General features: G+C 41.3%; 3 protein-coding genes across 9 annotated transcripts in view; 2 read left to right on the top strand and 1 right to left on the bottom strand.

Moving 5' to 3' along the window:
• The window catches only part of LOC113589218 (ankyrin repeat domain-containing protein 13C-like), an 11,826-nt gene extending 10,877 nt beyond the window's left edge, over positions 1-949 (top strand). For all 3 annotated transcript variants that reach the window (XM_035536631.1, XM_035536633.1, XM_035536629.1), the window contains one exon: positions 189-949. The gene's annotated coding sequence lies outside the window, so the exon portion shown is untranslated. The remainder of the gene's footprint in view (positions 1-188) is intronic.
• A 1,329-nt stretch (positions 950-2,278) lies between these two features.
• On the bottom strand, positions 2,279-11,018 carry LOC113589214 (serine/arginine-rich splicing factor 11-like). Of its 5 annotated transcripts, none has more exons than XM_027028759.2 (12): positions 10,727-11,018; positions 9,830-9,963; positions 6,808-6,917; positions 6,455-6,523; positions 6,297-6,346; positions 5,827-5,948; positions 5,331-5,418; positions 4,972-5,091; positions 4,319-4,408; positions 3,782-3,859; positions 3,411-3,582; positions 2,279-3,256 (listed from the first exon to the last, which is right to left on the bottom strand). In XM_027028759.2, the coding sequence occupies exons 1-12, from the start codon at positions 10,846-10,848 to the stop codon at positions 3,056-3,058; spliced, it is 1,356 nt and encodes a 451-aa protein (XP_026884560.1). In that variant the 5' UTR covers positions 10,849-11,018; the 3' UTR covers positions 2,279-3,055. The 5 variants fall into 5 exon arrangements, with proteins under 5 accessions (XP_026884560.1, XP_035392488.1, XP_035392489.1 ...); XM_035536595.1 differs by lacking the exon at positions 10,727-11,018 and adding an exon at positions 7,193-7,321 and having other exon boundaries at positions 8,437-9,923; XM_035536596.1 differs by lacking the exon at positions 10,727-11,018 and adding an exon at positions 7,193-8,505 and having other exon boundaries at positions 9,830-9,916.
• Positions 10,447-21,469, top strand: rpe65a (retinoid isomerohydrolase RPE65 a). Its single transcript, XM_027028760.2, has 16 exons — positions 10,447-10,500; positions 12,542-12,601; positions 13,276-13,376; positions 13,874-13,956; positions 14,366-14,516; positions 14,930-15,037; positions 15,202-15,343; positions 15,496-15,643; positions 15,853-15,934; positions 16,142-16,274; positions 16,569-16,708; positions 17,047-17,176; positions 17,410-17,524; positions 19,950-20,044; positions 20,140-20,251; positions 20,499-21,469. Exons 3-16 carry the CDS (start codon positions 13,366-13,368, stop codon positions 20,642-20,644), a joined length of 1,596 nt encoding a protein of 531 aa, XP_026884561.1. The 5' UTR covers positions 10,447-10,500; positions 12,542-12,601; positions 13,276-13,365; the 3' UTR covers positions 20,645-21,469.
• The last annotated feature ends 817 nt before the right edge of the window (positions 21,470-22,286 follow it).

The raw sequence follows: 22,286 nt of genomic DNA, 5'->3' as shown, positions 1-22,286 counted from the left end.
GGATTCTAGCTACTAACATAATGACAAATATAAAACAGGCGTGAGCATCGCAATTATTAAGACAGAAGACATCTTTGATCCAGGTTTGCCGTTTAACTTCCCTGTAAAAACTTGCGCTTTGGCGATTGAAGCTGGAAGATGATGTTAAATCCCACTTTCCTTTTCATTTCTCTCCTGATGAATGCCAGTGATTAAGACATCCCCGTGTTTCCGATCATCAAAGCTACAGTGACATTTCAGGAGTTCCGGTTTGACAAGTCCATCTTCACCATCCCCGCTGACTACAAAGAAGGCCCCTACCGCTGACCTCACATGTAACAAGAGGTCTAACATTACTAACAAAGATTACCACTCAAAAGATGATCAAATCTGTTTATTCTGATTTATCTAAAGTTATCTGCTTGTCTTTGTCCATAGCTTTAGTGAAAGCTGTGTGCACATGTGTTTTGGAGGATGGAGAAGGGAAAGCTATGCTCTTAAGGTTCATTGTGGTCCCCCTTTCGGAGCACGCCATCCACAAAAGAGGATGACGTGTTTCTGAATGAATGCAGTGACACTGTTCCAAAGTTCAGGACCCCAGCACCCACAGAACACACTCACTATGCACAAGCGCACTGGGTCTTGAGGCCTTGTATTGAATTTCTCAGCCTGGCCGTTTTGGTTCCTGGATGTTAGTCGGGTGTGGTTTTTTGAGGTCGCTACTGCCACCTGCTGATTTGTACCGCCTGAGCCATCACTGATTCACTGCAGCAGACATTAAGGAGCCAAGTTCAGGAACATAGCTGCTGTTACTTTGAATGTAGCCTTGTAAATATCAAAAAGATCAGCATCCATTTGACTTGAAAACATCAGTTTCGAAGTATGGAAATATTTTTGCGAAGAGCAATAACCAAACTGAATCAAAGAGTCTCGGGTTTAAGGAAGAATGCTATTGACGCTAGAGGGTGAGGCCGTGTTTGGATACGGGGGGGGGGGGGGGGGGGGGGGGGGGGGGGGGGGGAAGTCTTGTAACCGAACAAATGGAACAGTATGATAAACTTCTAAGCAAAAAGGCATTGACATTTCAGAATATTATGTTTATCTAACTGGGTTTATTCCATTTGTATGACAAGGCGATGTGATTTGTGTGTGCGCTCACTCCTCTGAATAATATATTAAATTCAGATGCTCAATGACTAATTTTATAATAATTCGCTAAATGTAGTGTGTTGTTTTGTTTTTTGGAGCAGTTTCTTTTCCATATTTAGTTGATGCTCCTGAAGTTACTTTGGAAATAATTACACATAGATGGTCCCTAGAATATATAACCAATTCTATGCCCAGTGAAACTATTTCATAAATTTGTAGATAAAATTCCAGCAATTTAGTGTCTGAAGGAGCAGTTGCATGAACTCATTCATTTTCATATTTATGCAATAACTCATTCACATGCTACACTGTGCAACAACTACATGCAGCATCTGTAGTGCATTAGCCTGAGAAAATCAGCACCAGGACCACAGGGGGAGGATGTGTAACAGTTCATATATTATTGTGTTATGACACCTCTACTGAATGTGTTTACAGTGCATCCATTGCACAGTAATGCTGTTCAGTGTCACTTTCCAGGACTGTTCACTAATTATTTAGTCATCTGGACTTTATCATCAGTTGTTTTATAGTGTTATGTAAATTGGAAAGAGGTGTATTACAGATTTGCACACAAGCTGGCTCCTAGGCAGAGGTTTCCAGTGAGGTTGAATGGGAGGGGTAAGTTTTGGATCGTTGTGTAGGGAGGATGGGCTAATCCAGAGCTGTGTACCACACTCAATACATCATGTGTGTTTCATTGGTTTAAGACTTTACCATGGCATGAGTTTATTTCAAATTTGTTGGTACATGTAACCTGAAATTAATAACGAGACCATGGCCCAAAGTAAAGGAACACGCTTCTCTCTAGTCCTAGCTGACCTGCAGACAGCATGTGTGGTAGAAATATTTCAAAGTAAACTACATTCAAACCAAACATTACTCACCTGCATAGCAGAATTTTCTCTTGCGAGCAGGAATTTAGAACCTACTTTGCCAGGCTTCTGTTTGAGGTTTCAGTCCAATTTCTGCCCAAAATCACACCATGGCCTAACCAAGAATAAAAAACTAACCAGAAGCCCTCTCACTGACCCCATGGAAAAGCAAATTCACAAAATATTTTTAAGAAGCATTTTTAGAAGTACTTTTATCCACTGCCATACAAAACTGGGAATTAAGAGGTTCAAAATAAGAAGGGTTTAAGTCAACATCTTTTCCACTCAATTGAGTTTATTTACAGTATAAAAATTTTTCCAACACTTGCAAACTCCAGGATGGCCAACTACTGGATATGATATCTAGGAATATAAAGCACTAATCATATACATCAACCCAGTCTACCTAAAATGACAATTGTTCCGAATTAGTATCAAAACAAAGAAACTAGGGAAAAGCGTTCTCTAACAAAATAAAAACAAAAAGGACAAACAAACCCACACCCCTCACCATGCTTGTGGTCACTATTTTAATACTACAGCCGTTGCCTCAGGCACAGTATTTACAGTGACCGCGAAAATGAAAACGGGAGCTGAGAAAAGAGCCACCCATGTCATGTCTGAGCCGGTCACTGGGACAGTTAAAACAAGCAGGACGTGTGAGCAGGAGACTAAAACGGACGCACACAATTATGATGGCTGATCACTTAGCTGAACACTCAAAACTATCCTTCCTTTTTTCTAGTTTTTTTATTTATTTATTTATTTTTTTGCTTCTTTTTTTTTTTTTTTTTTTTAAAGGCAAATGCACATCAAATTATATACGGCTCAGAGAGGGAGGAAAAAACACAGGCTGCACCTCGGGTTCCAAAGCCCATTATTTAACCCGGTCCAGTCACTTGAGATCAGCACAGGGGCCAAAGGAGAAGGAAACGGAGCAACATTGAATTCTGAGGTTATCAGATACATACCCATGACGGCAAAAGCAATCACTATATTCCTTGTTCCGAGCACAGTTCATGTCATTTCCGGCGCGCGGGGGGGTGGGGCCCTCAGTCGCTCACTTCCATGTCCTGCTCGTCGTGGCGGTCATCACCGTTCTGCTTGGCCTGTTTCGGGCTGGCCTTGGAGGCGTTGCCGTCGGTGTCGGCCACGTACCGTGTAGGAGACGCGCCGGAATCTTCCGAGTCCTTCAGCTCGCGCTCCTTCTCGCTGTCGTAGCCCTGCTCCTCCTCGTCATAGTCTCGCGTCACCTGCAGGACAGCACACGTTCAGGAAGAGCAGCCCGACGGCACCAGAGCACTTTACTGAAACTCTGGCCTCGACAGAAACAACCGGGCAGGTAATGTTAAATCATGAAATGCCGACAGCCTCCCCCTCACACTCGTCCTCTCGCTGCAACTGCACCTTCACGTCCCGTTTCTCGCTGTCGGATCTCCTCTCCCTTTCCTTGTCTTTGCCCTTTTTCTTCTTGCTGGAGGAGTGTTCCGACTCGTCGCGGCTGCGGTCCCTGTCGGAGCGCCTGTCCCGCTCCCGTTCCTTCTCCCTCTCGCGATCCCTCTTCTTCTCCTTTTTGTGTCTGCGTGAGTGACGCGTTTTAGAGCGTCCATGAAAACCAAGCAAAAGCATTGCTGTTGATTTTAAATCGTTTGGCCTATACATCAAGCTTTCATGAAGCTTTTCCTGACAAGATGTAAAGATGTTTAGTGACTGCGTGCAAATACTCCTAATGACAGAAGAGGGGGCGAGAGCTTTTTTCTGTGGGACGCAACCCTCACCTTCTTGGCGACGGGGACCTGGAGGTCCTCTTTTTCGGAGATCTTCGGGGAGATCGGCTAACGCTCCTCCTGCGCCTTCTGCAGCACAAATAGGACAGGGATGAATAAAATACAAGATGTGACCAAAAGCCAGTGAGTGGAAAACTGCATACACAACCAAAAATGAACGTGAAATGTGTCAGGCACGTCTTGCATAGCAGATCCAGGCTTAAAATTGTTTTTAACAGTTTATAGGTCAGAATACCCAACAAGCTAGAGTGGGCATTAAATAAAACGCAGAGGTGGATATTTTCAATAATTCTGGAAAATGCACAAATGTGCTGGCTTTTTGTGCAAAGATTAAGCTGTAAAGTATAAAGCATGTAATTTATGCTTTATACTCACACTATTGGACTAATCATTCGTGTGTATTGGACAAGCGAAAGGACGGCGGGACAGATGGACATGGTTTTGAATCTCAGTCTGGTTGTCTTTTAAAAGCAAACAAGAGTCTTCTTGCCAGGGCCTGGGGAAGAGGGTCGAGATTAAAACATTTACCGGCTTGTGCTTCTAGATCTCCTGGCGCTGCTGTAGCTCTTCGGAGGGGTCTTGGAGCGTTTTTTGTCTTTTTCCTCTTTTTTCCTGTCCCTGAGGATGAGAGAAGCACCTTCATCAAGACCCTGTTTTCTGTGCTCTCTACTACACCAGACCTCTTTCTATTCCAGGTCATGGCTCCCAAGTACACGATGCCAGTGGGTTCATTTGCCAGGCCACTCATTCTGCAGCTAATTTAAATATTCCATAAGTCAATCAGTAAATGGATTCAATAACGAACATTTCAGTCATCAGCTGAGCTCACTGTGTTACTGTGGGACTAAGAGAGGCACTAAGAGAGGCACTTTTCAGTGCTTCTTGGAGTACGAAGTGCCACACTAGTGACATATCTATGCTGCTGCAGAATGGATGAGCGGAGGTGCATGGCTGTCCGGCTACTAAATAATTCACATGGTTTTCTCTTGCACACATCCTTATTTTTCCTGCACATGAGCACACCCTCCTGAAGTGGGAATCCCAAACGCCAACTGTCAATTTTGACACTTCAGCTCACGATGCAGCTGACCCCTTGGAGCTAAAAGAAACAATGAAGTTACAACTGACCACACACTCTTAGGGGGCAACGGGGCGTGGCATGACCTGCTGGGTCCACTGACCTGGACTTGCTGGTGGAGCGGCGGCTCCTGTCTCTGGAACGAGAGCGCCTCCTCCTGGGGCTGCGCGAGCGGCGCCGGCTGCGGGAGCGGGAGCGTCTGCGGTTCCTGCTGCCGGACCTCCTGCGGAGGGAGCGCGTCAGGGTGAGAGGGCTGCTCTGGGGCAGGGGCAGGGGCAGTCCGCCCTGCTCACTGCGTTCAGCACTCGCGTACCAGATAAAAACAGATCTAGCCGCAAGCTTGGATTCGCCACGTAGCTGTGCAGTGTGTGTGTAAGACTTAGTACAGTGAGCTGGTGCTACAGATCTGACAGGACACCTTATCCTGAAGATCACACCCAAACTCAACTTCGCTTGGCGTACCTGTGCCTGGAGCGAGAGCGGGACCTCCTCCGCCTCGATCTAGAGCGGGACCTGGAGCGGGAATGCTTACGTTTGCTGTCTTTTTTATCTGCAACAAAACCATTTGAACCAACATTAGAACATCGGCACGTTACCTTTAGAAAGCAGTAATGCATGATGGGGGGGGGGGGGGGGGGGAGAGTCCAGTTTTTCTGTATAAAATAGAATGGAAGGAATTCTGCTTGAATGGAGCACTGTTACCATCTACAGGAGCAAAATGTATTTTCTTCTGCCAATCTCTCGAGATATGAAGCAAGAAGGGGAAAAAACTTGCATTAAACTCCACCTTCACACCAGCAAGGCAGGAAATAACTGTCGACATTATTAGAACAGGCCTTCTGCACTGGGAACAAGTGGCTTTCAAATGAACACTTGCTGTCGGCGCGTCTGAAGAGAGTGAGTGGGAGAAGGGATGTAAAGAGGAAGGAGCCTGAGTTCGAGAGACTTTTCTCCTTACTGCCAGGTTCGATGGCAGCAGAGATGAGGGACTGGGCCTCTCGCACTCTCTTCATTGCCTCCTCAATCTCCTTGCTGGAAGCGTCTGCCTTCAGACCCATGCCTGCAGCCATCGGATTCATTCTGCACGACAAGACAAGACGCATGGAGGTGAGGACTGCACCCTTTCGCTATACCGAGCTCTCAGAAGGCTGCAAACATGTAGATGACCTGCTTAGCAAATGTCAGTGTTTAGTGCTGTCAGCATAAAATGATGCAGGCTACCCATGTCCTAGCAAGGATTTATCAATACTTTTACTATACAAATATACTATTGCTCATCAATAGCAAAAACAAAAATCAAAAACAACTTGCACTAGATGGAAAGCAGAGAGCAGCTAAAATCACAAGGAGACATACAACTGTCCTTCTCTAGACATGCACAGAACAGATGGCTGATGTAAATTAGGAGCCAAAAAAACCCACACTCACTTGGGATCAACTGAGGTCATTAACTTCAGTAGCTGGTCAGCAGAAAGCCCCTGTGAATGATACAGGAATGTCAACCACGATCTCAACACTCTGGAGAGGAGTGTTACAGACCAACAGTCTCAGGGATTATGAAGTGTTTAAACTGGATGAGCACTTACCTGGGGATTCATGCCAGCTCCAGGTAGCATGGCAGGTGCACCCAGTGCTCCTAAAGGAACTCCTCCCATCTGCATGGAGTTTTAAAATGACTTATAGCTACTACAGTTCTGCTATATGAATAGCTGTACTCCAAGCTCTAGTTAATTATGTGGACTTTGGTACAAGGTACTAATCTTTCAGTTTTGCCAGCAAAGGCTGGTAGAGCCCAGCTAATGATACACACGAGAGAAACACCAACCTGTCCCTCCCATTACTACTATGACAAATAATAATAAACACACTTTTTCATGCCTAAGGAATTAGAACAGCACTGGGGAAAAGTCTGTGCAGCCCCTGACCGGGCGAGAATTACCGAAGCGAGCGGGTTGGGTGTCGGGAGTAGACCTCCCCCCGGAAGCAGGCCAGCGACGGCGTTCGCGGGAGCCAGCAGAGACAGCGCTTTCGACTCGTCTGGGATCACACCTTCAAGACGGAAAAAAAAACAGATAAGAGTTACACTCTGAGAAATCGCATTCACAACATGCACAAGGGGGAATCAACATTAGGGAGAACATTCAGATGTTCAAGCAATAAACATACTTGCCCCCAAGTCATTACCACCTGCGTCTCGTTCTTATTAGGTATCTTTTGATCAAAAAAAAGCTGTCCAAGCCACTTATCACTTTGTGATAGACTAAGATGGGAAAAATGTCATAAAAAACACACTACTGCAGTTGGTACTGCCAAGCTGTGATCACCTGGACGCGTGTTACTTAAGTCATGAACCAAACGTGAGCGAGCACAGAGGCTTCTCCGGGGGAGGGGGATGTGCTTTCAACTTTTCATATAGACGTTTTATGAACAAGCGACTCACGTTGGCAGCTTCGCTAAAAGCACACAGAGAAAGATCGAGATACACAACACAAAAACACTTTCAGAGATTGTGGCGATGAACAGTAACAAGCTTCAGAGTTTACACAGAATAGTACAACAAACTGACAGAGCTACAAGTACACGTTATGTCTCGCATGTAGATTGATGGCTGGGCTTTTGCTGGGGACCTGTCCTTACCTGAAGTCGCACAGGAGCATTAAATCTGACCACATGTAGATCTAAGTGCTAAACAAGTGCTCGTACACACAGACAGTAAAGAGGGATCGAAGCCTTCGGACTTCACTCCCAACAAAAGCCCTAAAACATACTTGAGTGGTGGGGGCGCGTCACATTTCCACCAGTGTTGCTCGCACTCTACATGGTTGTGTTTGCAGAAAACAAAATCTTAACAAGAGCACACATTTGAAAAATAAAACGCATCAAGAACAAGCACATGAGAAAGAAGACTGCAGGAGACAAAACTGCAGGGCGGTATTTTCGGCAGGGCCTGGTAAACAGGACTGGCAGTGCCAGGAAAAAGAACTGTAAAACACAACAACAAAACAAGAGACCACTGTTAAAGAGAGGACATCACACCCGTCTCACATATCATGTGGATTCCAACCCACCAATGACAAACCACATAACTACTGTGAAACACTAATCCATGCGGATTAGGCTACTCGATCTCTGAGGTCCTCATCAGTAAGTTAATGCTGGGAACCCTACCCCACCAAATGTGTACATTTAAGAGCAGAATTACCATATCGTAGAAGATCTTACTATTTCATACGTGCATGTCTGGATCAGTCCATTTGGAGTCACCACCTCTGAGCGTTTGTGACAAGTTACGATAAAATATTGAGATTGAGAAAAATAAACAGGTAGGCAGAGAGCTATAAGGTTTCAGTGGATCATTATGCACACTGGCATGTTGGCAAACTGTGCACTTCGGTTTTGTTTTGTTTTTTTTTTTGTTTGTTTTTGTTACACATTACACCTAGAAAGAGAGAGAGAGAAAGACAGAGGAGAGAGAAAGACAACAGAGAGAGAGTAAAGACAGAAAAAGCAAAAAAACAAGAAGGGGAGGGGCATAAGGCGCGGCGGCTGGCGCTTTGTAATTGCCTACAGTCGCCTGTTGGCAGGGAGAGGACCACTTTCAGCCTTCAGGGAGGGGGCTCTGCGTTTGCCTTCTCCACTACAAAAACCACACACAAACAAACAACAAGAGAACATTTTAATAGGAGACAGTCTACCATGGGGAAAAGAAGTGATAGGAGGGTCAGGAGGAAACTAAAAATAAATAACTATATTTTAAAAAAATAAAGAATTGAAAAGAAATTATGACCAGTGTTGTGGAACTGAAGTATTTATTTGCTTCCTGCTATGCATCTACATGTTTTTTCTCAGGCTTTTCTGTCCCAGCAGTCTGCAGCAGGGGGCATTTCTGCCAGACAGAGGGGAGTCTCAATCAGCCTTACTCACGATCTAGTCTTTCTTCTTTCCTCTGGGTACTTGGCAAAGCCCTTAACCAGAGTTTGACATTCTATCAGTGAAGGACGAGAATAAGGATACTGCAGGATCACCTTAAGACAAATGCATGATCCAGTAAGGTGGGAAGGTATTCATGCTTTTCATGCAAAATACACGGTCAGGATTGGGAGAAGCACATATCCTCCTTCCCTGCTTCTTTTAAGGTGGGGGAAAAACACAGGAAAAGCTGAATGGTACATATCTGGTCTGAGGACAGGAAGGATAATGCCTGCACACTGAAATATGCTTCAACACACAACAGTGGTGAATACAAACGTTTCAATCCACACACTTTGTGTAATGCTATTAACAAAAGGATCCGGAATGATTTAACCCTCCACTCCACTACACAAAAATGTCGATTACAAAACTTTAAAAATTCCTAAACTAGTTCAAGGACATACTGGGCCTAAATTTGGAAAACCATAAAACATAGGCAGCAACCATTGTTAGAACCAAGCACAATACAGTGTAGCCTTTCCTCCAATCTGAGGGCCTGAAAAGGAGCTCAAATTAAGCAGAGAGAGGAAATGCTAAACTGTGTGAGGGCTGAGCTCTTCCAAGCCTGGAGCTGCACATGCCTGCTTGAAAACCTGATCATTTAAGTGCAACATTCTTAGTGCAAAACATGCTTCCATCAACTTGGATCGAAATGTCCATTTTACACAATACGTGTCATCTGAAGCACAAGTCAGTGCGCAAGCTTCAGCTCAAACGCCTGTCCAGTAGGCTGTGCACAAGGCTACCATTGTGTTCCAAACTCCAGCTGTGCTGCAGTAAATAAACAGTAAATGCAGGGCTCATATATCTGCTCAGTAGTCTGGTGTGCAGTTATTAGAGCCAGCATCATGAGCAATTAGGTGTCATTGGTATTCAACCAGTGAAAGAACAGAGGATCAGATCATGGAGACCATATCATTCAAAACGACAACATACTGCTAGGTAACAGCATGTGTCTACAAGGAAGACAAATGTTAGGAGGTACCAACCTTCTGCATAGGGCACAACTATAAGAGCTCTGTCCACAAAGACTGTGTTAGTTAGATGCTGGGACACCCCCACAGACTCCTGCTCTTTGAACCTCACGAAGCACACCCGTGACGTCACTGGCATGGTGGAATCACTGCACACAAACAAGATTAGAGTGTTATACATATATATTATATAAACCTTACATTATGACTTTCCAATAGCTGGACAATGCAACATTTAATTTAAACAATTTAATTCGTAGTGATTCCATAATAATCTATTTTATCTGACCAATATAGATTTTTTGCACTGTTCCACTGCTTTGAATTCTGCGAGGCATAGAAGCACGCATGTAACGTTACTCTCAAATTCTTGTGTGCAGGAAAACTGAACCCAAGTGGTTCCTTACTCGCCAGGATAAGGACACCTAGTTAGCTAGCCTAGCGAGCTTCCCTAGCTTCCCCACAATGGCCAGACGGGGTGGAAATGAATGTGCGTTAATTAGCTAGCTAGCTAGCCGGCTACACAACTACAGCGGCCTCGGCAGGTAGCTACAACTTTGACATATGAATACAATCCGTCTCTCATTACAGACACACTCGGCGGCTTTGCGCAATCCAGCATCAGAGAAAAACGAAAACGTGGCCTGGCATCGCTAGCTAGCTACGCTAAAATAAGATAAGATAAGGTAAGATAAGAAACTAACGTAAGCTAAGGTAAGATAAGCTAAGCTAAGGTAAGATAAGCTAAAAAAGCGCGGCCTACTTCCCTTCGGTTAGTAGCCAGCGCTACCACCGCTAAAAAGTTAAATACTTCACGGTAACAGATGTTATATACATAGAAGAAACACGATCACTCTGCGTAAGCCTTTAACGTAAGCATCGCTGGTTTGACGGGACTAGTTAGCCTCTTACTCTGGCGGGAATAACCGGAGATCCTCGACGGTTCCCAGGAAGCCGAAGAGGGTTCGCATCTGCTCGGACGTCGTGCTCGGCGACACGTTTGTCACTTGAACAACGTTGGTATTGCAATTCATTTTCGAAAAGATTCGACAACTCAACAACTGTTATATATCTTACAGTCAAATACCCGTCTTGAAAAGATTCGTGTAACCTTTAAGAACTATTTTACGCTCAAAGACAATAATCGCCTAACGTCGGGCCGACGCTAAAACCTAACCGCATCCATTCACCGTGTAGAGCGGAAGCGCCCTCGACCGGAAGCTTGTAAATAACTGAACCCGTTTCAAAATAAATGCCCTTGTCCTCGTCTGTCAGCCGCAACCACTAGATAGAGCAGATCACTCATTAAACTATTCAAATTATAGAAAATATCAAGCAAGGACTTGAATATAGTTTGAAAAATACACAGTTACATAATTTCAAAGAGATACAGGAATTCGTTTTCCAATGTGCCACTTATTGTCTTCATTATGGTTTAGTATTAAAATATTCTAGTCTAAAAACAGTCATCACAATTATAAAAATCCAAAATGCCGAATTAAAATTCATGTGTTGCTCCTTCTATGTGCACACTAAGAGTTGTGCTATAACTAGCAAGGCAGTAAGGCAGTGACAGGACTGCCTTAGATGTAAATGTAAAAGTGACAGGACCTTTAGTCCTTTAGAAAGTAGTACCATTGACATAATTATTCAGTCAAAACAATTTTAATGAGCTGTAAAGGGGTAAGCTAGTCATCCCATGCTGAGCACTATTAAAGGACCTATTTAGCTACGTCACTTCTGAGAAACAATCCAAGTCCCCTCAGGATAAGACAAATCTTAATACAAATCTGCTAAGGAATGCTATATGAAAGCAAAGCTGTCCTTTCATGATCATGAGCGCTAACAACAGCTGAACTCCAACTGCACTGACACTGTAAAGTTGCAAAACCATAGCAGATTCGGAGTTAGAGGAAAGGTTTCTGGACATGTTTTTATTGGGTGTGTTGTGAAGAGGCTATTCTGATGCATTTCTGGGTTCAAATGCTTTGCTGGATCACTTGATTTTTACTGTTGCATCTAATTGGTTTTGCTTATTTACTACTACAAAGCACCAAAAGTATACAATGAATTCATACTATTTACTTACAACAAATGTAAATGACTCTTTACTGTAATTATAATTAATTAAGTATTCTTTATTATACATGTTTATTTGTCAAGAGTGAATATTACATATGTTCTTCTAAAGTATACTTTAATAAATATATCTGCAGCACGAAAAGGGTACAAAGCTTCTAAAAATTGTGCTGTGAAAGAAACTCCTTAATGATCATAATTTTATGATTTATGATTTTATTGTATTCTGATACATGCACACGAATATGCATTAAGACTAGCTGCACTTATAGTTAACCATTACCTACATGAATATTTAACACAGGTAATTATCCTTTTATCACAGTATAATAATTATAAGGGATATCTTTACTCACTATGTTACTCTTAAACTGTACACTTAAAGTTTTCCATACAGTGTACTGCCCATGAATGTAGTATATGTGTTATTATGAAAGGTGTGGTTGACAACATGAAGGGGAACAACAGGATACATGATTCAGTCTTTGGGATGGGACAGGTCAGGCCAAACCTCACAATGCAAGGATGTTACCAAGGATGTATTAAGCAAAAATATATACAGCAATGGATGTAAATTATATTTTTATTGCACACATATCGTTAAATTGTGGGAATGTAATACCCCTACTGTGTGGTTTCCTACAAAAGAAGTGACATCTGGAAGAATAGCAAGATGTTTTAGAACTTCTCCTCAATCAAGAAAGAAAGGTAATTAGTTTGCTCTCCAAACAACCACTTGTCTTTGTTTTTTTTTCTCTTTGGAGAGAATTTCCTCCACGGTGCTGTTCTTGGTTCAGGTGCAACTGGACACCTTAAGATCTGAAAAGCAGTCTTGGATTTGTGCTTCGATTATTAATAACAGAGACTGAGAACCAATTAATCATCCAATCAATAAATCATGCAATCAATTATTCAGCAACCCAATCAATCGATCGCATAAGAACTTTGCATGACATTTTGTTCTACCTTCTTTAACTCTGAATATTTTGTAAACTGGATTACCAGGAAAGACGCTTTGTAAATAGTAGATTGGGTCTGTAAATATGTAAATTATCTGCGTTATATCATAAAGGGGGCATCAGGGACTTTTATTTCTATTTTGTTTTGCTTTTAAATATTGTCCTCTCAGCTTTGTCATATTGTGTAACTGTATTTTGGCTATTATTTTATTATTGCCACACTAATTCTAGCAGTTGTTCAGCTTATAGCCCCTCAGAGGGAAGCAAATCCTATTTGTCAGCTTGGCTGCGGTGAGTCAGCTCAGGACCCTGGTACAAAGAACTGTTGTTCACCCAACACTGTAATTAGCTGTATGATCAAAGTTAGCTGGTCCATAGCGTGTGAAAGGCGAGCAAGTATAAAGAGCCCTCTGGTCCTGGCAGGACTCCGGACATCAACAAGACCAGCACATATATGTGCCAATACCTGCTGCTAAAATCACAAAACGCAGTTCGACTGTAGTAGGAGGAAACATGGTTAGCCGGTAAGTGTCAAGTTAAATTGTTAACTGGGGTCACAAACACTAGCATGAAATTGTCATTTGATTTAAGAAAGGATGAAAATAAATATTTTGCATATAAAAATTAATGTGCAAGAAAATAAATTAATACTTTAAGGTTTTGTGACAAAGTAGCTCAGATAAGTTTAGATCAATCCATTTTCTGAATGAATAGTGCAATCTAGAAACATGTTATGTCTTGTTTTACTCAGTGTTGATCCTAAAAACAGGGCTCTGATGTGCTAGGACTGTTAGTTTTGTTACTAAATCAGCAATTACTACACACGAGTGTTTTACTATTGTCTTCTCCTTCATCCTGACTTGGACATAGTGTAATTTAAAACCTATTAAGAAAGGTTTATTTAAAATGATTTAACTTGACAACTAAATTCAGATTAATTTTAAATAAGCAGAATTAAATTACAAGAGGTGCTTGGCCTTTGTGGTTGGCCAGCAAAACACTAACCTTGGTGGCTTTTTAGATTTGAACACCCTGCTGGTGGTTATAAGAAAATCTTTGAGACAGTGGAAGAGCTAAATGAACCCCTGCCAGCAACAGTCACAGGTGAGATGTGTATTCTCCTAATTTTTTATATCATATGTAAGCATCGAAAATGTGATTATTTATACATTAGCCATACCATCATATCAATAGTTTGATATTATGAACATTCCACCCAGATGCACTGTGTGTTAGGGAGAGGACCACTTTCAGCCTTCAGGGAGGGGGCTGTGCGTTTGCCTTCTCCACTACAAAAACCACACACAAACAAACAACAAGAGAACATTTTAATAGAAGACAGTCCACATTCCACCCAGATGCACTGTGTCTGTAGTATCTTACCAACTGTCCGTGCCTTCAGCTACAACACAGTTTGATATTACATAGTGATAATACTAATCAATGTTATTGACATTTTCTTAAAGAATATTTTGTGAATATTATTAAGTAATATGACTGTTTTTTTATTCAGGTCAAATTCCATCTTTTATAAAAGGAAGCCTGCTTCGTGTGGGTCCTGGATTGTTCGAGGTTGGATCAGAACCTTTCTATCATCTTTTTGATGGCCAGGCCCTTATGCACAAGTTTGATTTCAGTAATGGCCAGGTCACGTATTTCCGCAAGTATGTTTACACGACATAATGAAAGCTGTAGCAATTCAGATTTGAATAGTGATCAGTACGATAGCCAGTGAAATAATTATAGTCGCAATCCACTGTTTCATTAATACTTATCACCATAAAAAAGGAAAACTTTGCCCTTGGAGTAATTACAGGGCAGAATAATATGCCATTGTGTTTGTAAGTGGTAAGTGAGAGAAAAGGAACAAAAATCTCTCTGGTAAATCTGAATTTAGGTCACTTCACATAAATGTAATGATTCTGCCAAATGATGTCACTTTCATTAGAGCAGTTCCAGGTCACTCAGGTGTGTTTTTTCTATGGTGAATCGTATGTTTCTGTGTTGTATTTGAGAAAGTGAATTTGTGCTTTGTTTGCATCAGAACTGACAAACATTTGTTTCACCACTTCCCAAGGTTCATCAAAACAGATGCCTATGTGCGTGCCATGACAGAAAAACGTATTGTGATGACAGAATGTGGAACCTGTGCCTATCCTGACCCCTGCAAGAACATCTTCTCTAGGTTTTCACCTTGTGTTCAACTACTCCATCTTTATATCTTGATTTAGCTTAATTTTTTCCTATATTTTATCATTTTTAGACAGATTCTGGCTCTTTTAATTTTTTGGGATTCTGGCTTCATGCCATCACTTGATCACTTGTAACTTTATAATGTTTGTTGGACAGGTTTTTCTCTTACTTCAAAGGGGTTGAGGTAACAGACAACTGTTTGGTGAACATTTACCCCATTGGAGAAGACTTCTATGCTGCCACAGAGACTAACTTTATCACTAAAGTTAATCCAACCACTCTAGACACCATAAAAAAGGTCATGATGAAACATTAACAAACAAACATTATATTTAATCTAATTTACCCCTTAATCTATTATGGTAGCTCTTTGCACTGAGAAAGCATTTATTTAAAGACCTTATGACTTTAAATCAGCAGATTTAATTCTTCCCATTACCTTTCTTAAAGGTTGACATGTGTGATTACATCAATATAAACGGGATAACAGCACACCCCCACATTGAGAGAGACGGTACAGTCTACAACATTGGAAACTGCATGGGGAAGGGAGCCTCACTAGCTTACAACATCGTCAAGATCCCACCCACCCAAAAAGGTGATTGATGTTTTATACTGAGCTGAACCCAGACATTGGCTGTTCACCAACTCAGGCGTGGGCCTAATGGAATCTTACGATGGGAATTAATGTTCTTAGTGAGCATGCTGGCTTAAAGCGGATCATTTGTTCAAAAGCTTAATTTTAAATGAATCACCCAATTGTAAGCATGACTAAGCATCTCCTGTTTCTTCTGTTTCTTCCTCCAGATAAGTCAGATCCCATTGAGAAATCCAAGGTTGTGGTGCAGTTTCCCAGCGCCAACAGACTGAAGCCATCATATGTACACAGGTTAATTTCAACACTCCTTTTCCATTCCCTTCTACTAATACTTAGCAATTCCAAGAGTTTGAGGACAATGGGCATATTATGGATTAAACCTTCCAAGATAAACTAAACAACGCAACTTCATTCAGTAGTCATAAGACAAAGACTTGTGTGCAAAAAGTGTGATTAGAGGCCTCATGAAGTATACATTGTCTCTGTTCACTGGTGCAGCTTTGGGATGACTGAGAACTACTTTGTCTTCGTAGAGACGCCCATCAAAATCAACCTACTGAAATTCCTGAGTTCCTGGGCTATTTCTGGACTCAACTATATGGACTGCTTTGAATCTGATGAGGAGAAAGGAGTAAGTGATAAAAACACAGTAACAATGTATGTTTTTATAGCAAATACATTTACATGGTAAACATAAAAAAGACAATTATTAGAAAAGGGTTTTGGTGCAAAAATGTTGCAGCTCTAATGTTGCTTATACTATAAGAAATGTTCCTTACACTATAAGCCTGACCAGCTGTAGGACTCCATCATCTCACAATACATAACAGCAAAAACAACACAAATGACACAAATCTTTTTCGCAGCTAATACTGATGGAATTTTACATGTCCTAATGATTTTGTTGAAATGTTAATTTCAACAGACATGGATTCATATTGCAAGGAAGGATCCAGGGGAGTACATTGAGTACAAATTCAGGGCGTCTGCAATGGGCCTTTTCCACCATATCAACTGCTACGAAGACTCTGGCTTTATTGTTTTTGATCTGTGCACCTGGAAAGGGTAAACTGAACAAAGTGGCATATTTTGAAAAACTGTTACAGTATTATTACATTCAGAATTCTTTTTATTTACTGGGCTGTAAGTATTGCTGCTTTTTTAAAGCAGCTGAATTTGTATTTTTTCAGTAAAGGCAATGGAAGCTAGATGGAGGATATTCTGGTGAAGTAACATATTAGAAGTTTTAAAATTGCTAACATCAAGATCAGAGTACTATAGATTTTCCACTTTCCCTTAATCTTGGAGTCTGTTACATTTGAAGGATCTGAATTTGTTTCATAATCTCAGACAAATTTGCATATTAAACCACACATAAATGAAGTTTCCTGGTGGCCTCACAGATTTGAGTTTGTGTACAACTACCTGTGGCTGGCTAACCTGCGTCAGAACTGGGAAGAGATAAAGAAATATGCCAAGGTCGCACCTCAGCCTGAGGTGCGGAGGTTTGTAGTACCACTGGATCCCTGCAGGGTATGTCACACCTTTCTACATTTCTTCATTCATAGCATGGCATACAATAGATAAGAAGACATTTTCTTTAAAATTCTATTTTGAATTGTACTTTCCTTCTCCTTTTCTATAAATAAAAAATTGCTGTGCTACTGCTAAAGGTTATTGTAATTTCATCTCATTGTGCTGCATGCCTGTATGACTGTGTCTCCATCGCTAATACACTTCTCTCTCTCACGTTCACACACTCACAGGAGGAGCAGGGAAAGAACCTCATTTCTTTGCCCTATACTACAGCCACTGCTACTATGCGAGGGGATGGGACCATCTGGCTAGAGCCTGAGGTGCTCTTCTCTAGCCCTCACCAAGGTCAGAGCTTATTATAGCACAGCATTCACACCTCACTGCAATGACTCATTATCTCATACACACCTAGCAGCAATTGCTTATGATCTCACACACCTCACAGCAATTTCTTATTATCTCATACACGCCTAACAGCCATCACTTGTTATCTCACACACACCTCACAGCCATCACTTATTATCTCATACACACCTAAAAGCAATCACTTATTATCTCATACACGCCTAACAGCCATCACTTGTTATCTCACACACACCTCACAGCCATCACTTATTATCTCATACACACCTAAAAGCAATCACTTATTATCTCATACACACATAACAGCCATCACTTGTTATCTCACACACACCTCACAGCCATCACTTATCTCACACCCACCTAACAGCAATCACTTATTATCTCATACACACCTAAAAGCAATCACTTATTATCTCATACACACCTAACAGCAATCACCTATTATCTCACACACACCTCACAGCAATTACTTATTATATTATAAACACCTCACAGCAATAACCTATCTCATAAACACTTCACAGAAATCACTTATCTTATAAACATGTCACAGCATATCACTTATCTCATAAACACCTAACAACAATCACTTAATAATTTTGTATCTCACACACACCTCACAGCAATCACTTATTATCTCAGAAACTGGGTATGTGGCTTGAGAGTGGCCTAAACAGATATTTACTTACATTTAATGTATCTACAGATTTAAAATTTAAAAAAAAATCCTCACTATTTATTCTATTTGTTTAGAAATTAAGTAAATACTTACTTGTATGCAAATGTATACTATTAAATAAGTTGAATACCCTATTCTTGAAGTCATTTTTGTAATATGAGCCTCCTCAGATTGAGTAATATTATACACAGTCCAGGTTACAAATGTTTTATGTTGTTGTTGTTGTAGCACCGCAGTAGCACATCAAGTACCATCCTTGCCAAAATACACATTCCAACCACTTAATAAGAAACATCTGCCCTGTAGGTGAACAACATAGCTGTAGAGTGAGGGACTACAGTTCATCTGCCCTGTAGATGAACAACATAGCTGTAGAGTGAGGGACTACAGTTCATCTGTCCTGTAGATGAACAACATAGCTGTAGAGTGAGGGACTACAGTTCATCTGTCCTGTAGATGAACAACATAGCTGTAGAGTGAGGGACTACAGTTCATCTGCCCTGTAGATGAACAACATAGCTGTAGAGTGAGGGACTACAGTTCATCTGCCCTGTAGATGAACAACATAGCTGTAGAGTGAGGGACTACAGTTCATCTGCCCTGTAGGTGAACAACATAGCTGTAGATTGAGGGACTACAGTTCATCTGCCCTGTAGATGAACAACATAGCTGTAGAGTGAGGGACTACAGTTCATCTGCCCTGTAGGTGAACAACATAGCTGTAGAGTGAGGGACTACAGTTCATCTGCCCTGTAGGTGAACAACATAGCTGTAGAGTGAGGGACTACAGTTCATCTGTCCTGTAGGTGAACAACATAGCTGTAGAGTGAGGGACTACAGTTCATCTGCCCTGTAGATGAACAACATAGCTGTAGAGTGAGGGACTACAGTTCATCTGTCCTGTAGATGAACAACATAGCTGTAGAGTGAGGGACTACAGTTCATCTGCCCTGTAGATGAACAACATAGCTGTAGAGTGAGGGACTACAGTTCATCTGCCCTGTAGATGAACAACATAGCTGTAGAGTGAGGGACTACAGTTCATCTGTCCTGTAGATGAACAACATAGCTGTAGAGTGAGGGACTACAGTTCATCTGCCCTGTAGATGAACAACATAGCTGTAGAGTGAGGGACTACAGTTCATCTGTCCTGTAGATGAACAACATAGCTGTAGAGTGAGGGACTACAGTTCATCTGCCCTGTAGATGAACAACATAGCTGTAGAGTGAGGGACTACAGTTCATCTGCCCTGTAGATGAACAACATAGCTGTAGAGTGAGGGACTACAGTTCATCTGTCCTGTAGATGAACAACATAGCTGTAGAGTGAGGGACTACAGTTCATTTGTGGTCATGCACAAATGTGTGTTCTTGCTCTTTATCAATAGTCAGTTTCAAAAGATCACTGTTAGCAAAATAGGTCTGTGCCTCAGAACAATCTGAACTCAGTAGTGACAATGATGTTTGTGGATGTCAGTGTCACCGCTGTGTCTACATTTCTTTTGCCACTTTAGTAATATCTAGTTAGTGGTACGGTCCAGACCTGACAAGTGATGACTCGGGTAGAGGGTAGCTAACAAATTGTCAAAGACCTCAGATAGGCTGCAGTTTGTAATTTTAACTGTAAGGTAGGTGTACCTAATAATGTGTCCAGTCCAGTAGCTTCAAAGTTCAAAGTTCAAGTTTCTTTTTCTTTTATTTCATTCTTTCTTTTCTCAACTTCAACAGCTTTTGAGTTCCCGCAGATCAACTACAAAATGCACAATGGGAGAAACTACACCTACACTTATGGGCTTGGCCTCAACCACTTCATCCCTGACAGGGCAAGTTTCATTCCTGATTTGAGATCAGTCAGTGTTGACACTGCAATTATAAATGGTAATGTCTGCTAGTGTTAATAGACTATGTATGGGTATAGATTTGCAAGCTTAATGTAAGGACCAAGGAGACCTGGGTGTGGCAAGAGCCAGACTCGTACCCTTCGGAGCCCCTCTTTGTACAGAATCCCAGTGGGGTGGATGAGGATGATGGTGAGTCAGGCTACTATACAGAAAGAGAAGGGCTTCCACAATCAGGGCACAATCTAGATGGCGATTCCCTAGTAGTTATTCTTTTTGGACTACCAAGCTTTTTACACTGTAAACAAGTATAGGCCACTAACATAAACCTGCACATTTAGTCTACAACAAATTAGAAAGTAATAGTTATTTTACTGACAAAACAAACAAAAATATAGACATCTAAAAGTTTAAAGTAAGCTGTCGAAATGCTTTGTAGGTGTGCTATTGACAATCGTGGTGTGCCCTGGAGCCCAGAGTCCAACCTACTGCATAATTCTGGATGCCAAAGACCTGTCAGAGATCGCTAGAGCCGAAGTAGACGTCATGACACCTGTCACCTTCCATGGAATGTACAGGCCATAGAGCAATCATCGTAGTCAGCTGGAGTGCTCCACTATCTTCCAGGCCTCACTGTCAACCTCAGGACATCTCCAGGAGCAAATTCTAGGAAAAATATAAAAACTGCACATTTGTGATCATTTTTCATTTCTGAATATTGTGTCTATCAAAATAGTGATTTGACACCTTCTTCTCTTCTCATTCATAAGTGAATTTTTCCACTCAGCTCAGGTCTTCAGAGGATGGTCTTGCAAGAAGTAGTGCATCTTAAGTAAATAGCATGGAAGTTTGTTTTTTTCCAAAACATTTTTTCCAGTTTTTTTTCAGTGAAGTTCCCCATTTCATCTAATTTAGTTAAATTTGCATCGATTCTTTTAAATCAGCAAGCAAGCAATTCAATTAGATCCAAGGACACCTTACATTAATGGTTTAACATTTCTCAGATATCATTCACCATGAATTAATTTTCTGTGCAGCATATAACTGTACAAAATCGGGTAACCAAACTGAAATCTACAGGATTAAAACCGCCTCCCTCTTGTTTCAGCAGATGAAGAAAGGCTGCTATTTTCCTGTGAAGAGTTGCATAATTGCTAAGCTAGTCTCAAGTAGTTTAAGCTTTTTCTATAAAGGATTGTGTTGCATGTAAAATAGGTTGTTTCACTCTAGAGCCAAATCATAGTGTTGTAAATAGGCATGCAAAACTGTATCTGAGCATTTTTCGCCCCTACAAAGGTCACCCCATCTTTATATATAGATATCGGACAACAATTTAAAATACTGAATAAATGCGTTCTATGGCACACCTGTGGTGTTCATTACAAATGCAGGAGATATGTGGTCTGGGTGAACTCTGGTAAGCCACACAGGGGAACGGACGCAAGAAGGCTCCCAAACATTCTACAGTAACTAATATCTGAACTTGAAAAACATCTCAGATCAAAAACAACTCATCTCAACATCTTATCTAAACTCAAATCAAGCTTTCCTAGAGTCAGTTCAAACCACAACTGACGATCACACTGACACACTGTCTCTGGTGCAAGGGTGCATGCATTAAAATCTGATATAATTGCAGCACTTCTGGTTGTGAGCCTTGGCCCAATGGAAATTTTGATGTCCAAAAGGAAAAGAATATTCCTCCTTCTATCAAGTACATCATTCATATTCCAGAGTATATTATTTCTTTTGCTGGCAAGACCATCCTGCCAACTGTCACAAATTTGGAATATAAAGCCACTTTAATATCAGATCATCCCTCATCTCTTTCCTGAAGTCACTCATCAGAAATTTAAAACTAATTTATGATCAGATTAAATCTGTGATTTTGTGTTAAAATCAATTGACTCCTTTTCATAAACAAATAAGCCTGAGATCATTTCTCCTTCACAGCTATAGGAGTTCTTAGAACTCATATAATTTATTCTTCAACTAAAGGCTTACAAAACCATGAAGCCCAGATGGAACATCTTGCAGAATTCGTTCTTGAGCATGACCATGAAGTAACACCCACTCCCAAACTCTATAAGAAGTGTGTACTTGCAACCAAACACCTGCTGCAGTCCCATGGCACTTTCTGAGAACATGGAGAAAAAAGCTAGTCGGCTCTTAGCTCATTATCATAGCTCATCAAAGCTGCTCTTCGTCACAGATGCCTCCCCAAATC

The sequence above is a fragment of the Electrophorus electricus genome, chromosome 19, assembly GCF_013358815.1.
Source record: "Electrophorus electricus isolate fEleEle1 chromosome 19, fEleEle1.pri, whole genome shotgun sequence".
NCBI lineage: Eukaryota > Metazoa > Chordata > Actinopteri > Gymnotiformes > Gymnotidae > Electrophorus > Electrophorus electricus.
This window is presented reverse-complemented; position numbering and strand designations above follow the sequence as displayed.

Bases quoted from the DNA above. Each gene is read 5' to 3' on its own strand.
- LOC113589214 (XM_027028759.2), bottom strand. From the start codon at position 10,848: ATGAATTGCAATACCAACGTTGTTCAAGTGACAAACGTGTCGCCGAGC. The intron at 5,949-6,296 runs GTGAGTGTGGGT...CTTGTCGTGCAG, and splicing joins ATGACCTCAGTTGATCCCAA to AATGAATCCGATGGCTGCAG. The intron at 3,860-4,318 runs GTAAATGTTTTA...TTTGTGCTGCAG, and splicing joins AGATCTAGAAGCACAAGCCG to AAGGCGCAGGAGGAGCGTTA.
- rpe65a (XM_027028760.2), top strand. The intron at 16,275-16,568 runs GTAAGTGATAAA...TAATTTCAACAG, and splicing joins AATCTGATGAGGAGAAAGGA to ACATGGATTCATATTGCAAG. The intron at 16,709-17,046 runs GTAAACTGAACA...GTGGCCTCACAG, and splicing joins GATCTGTGCACCTGGAAAGG to ATTTGAGTTTGTGTACAACT.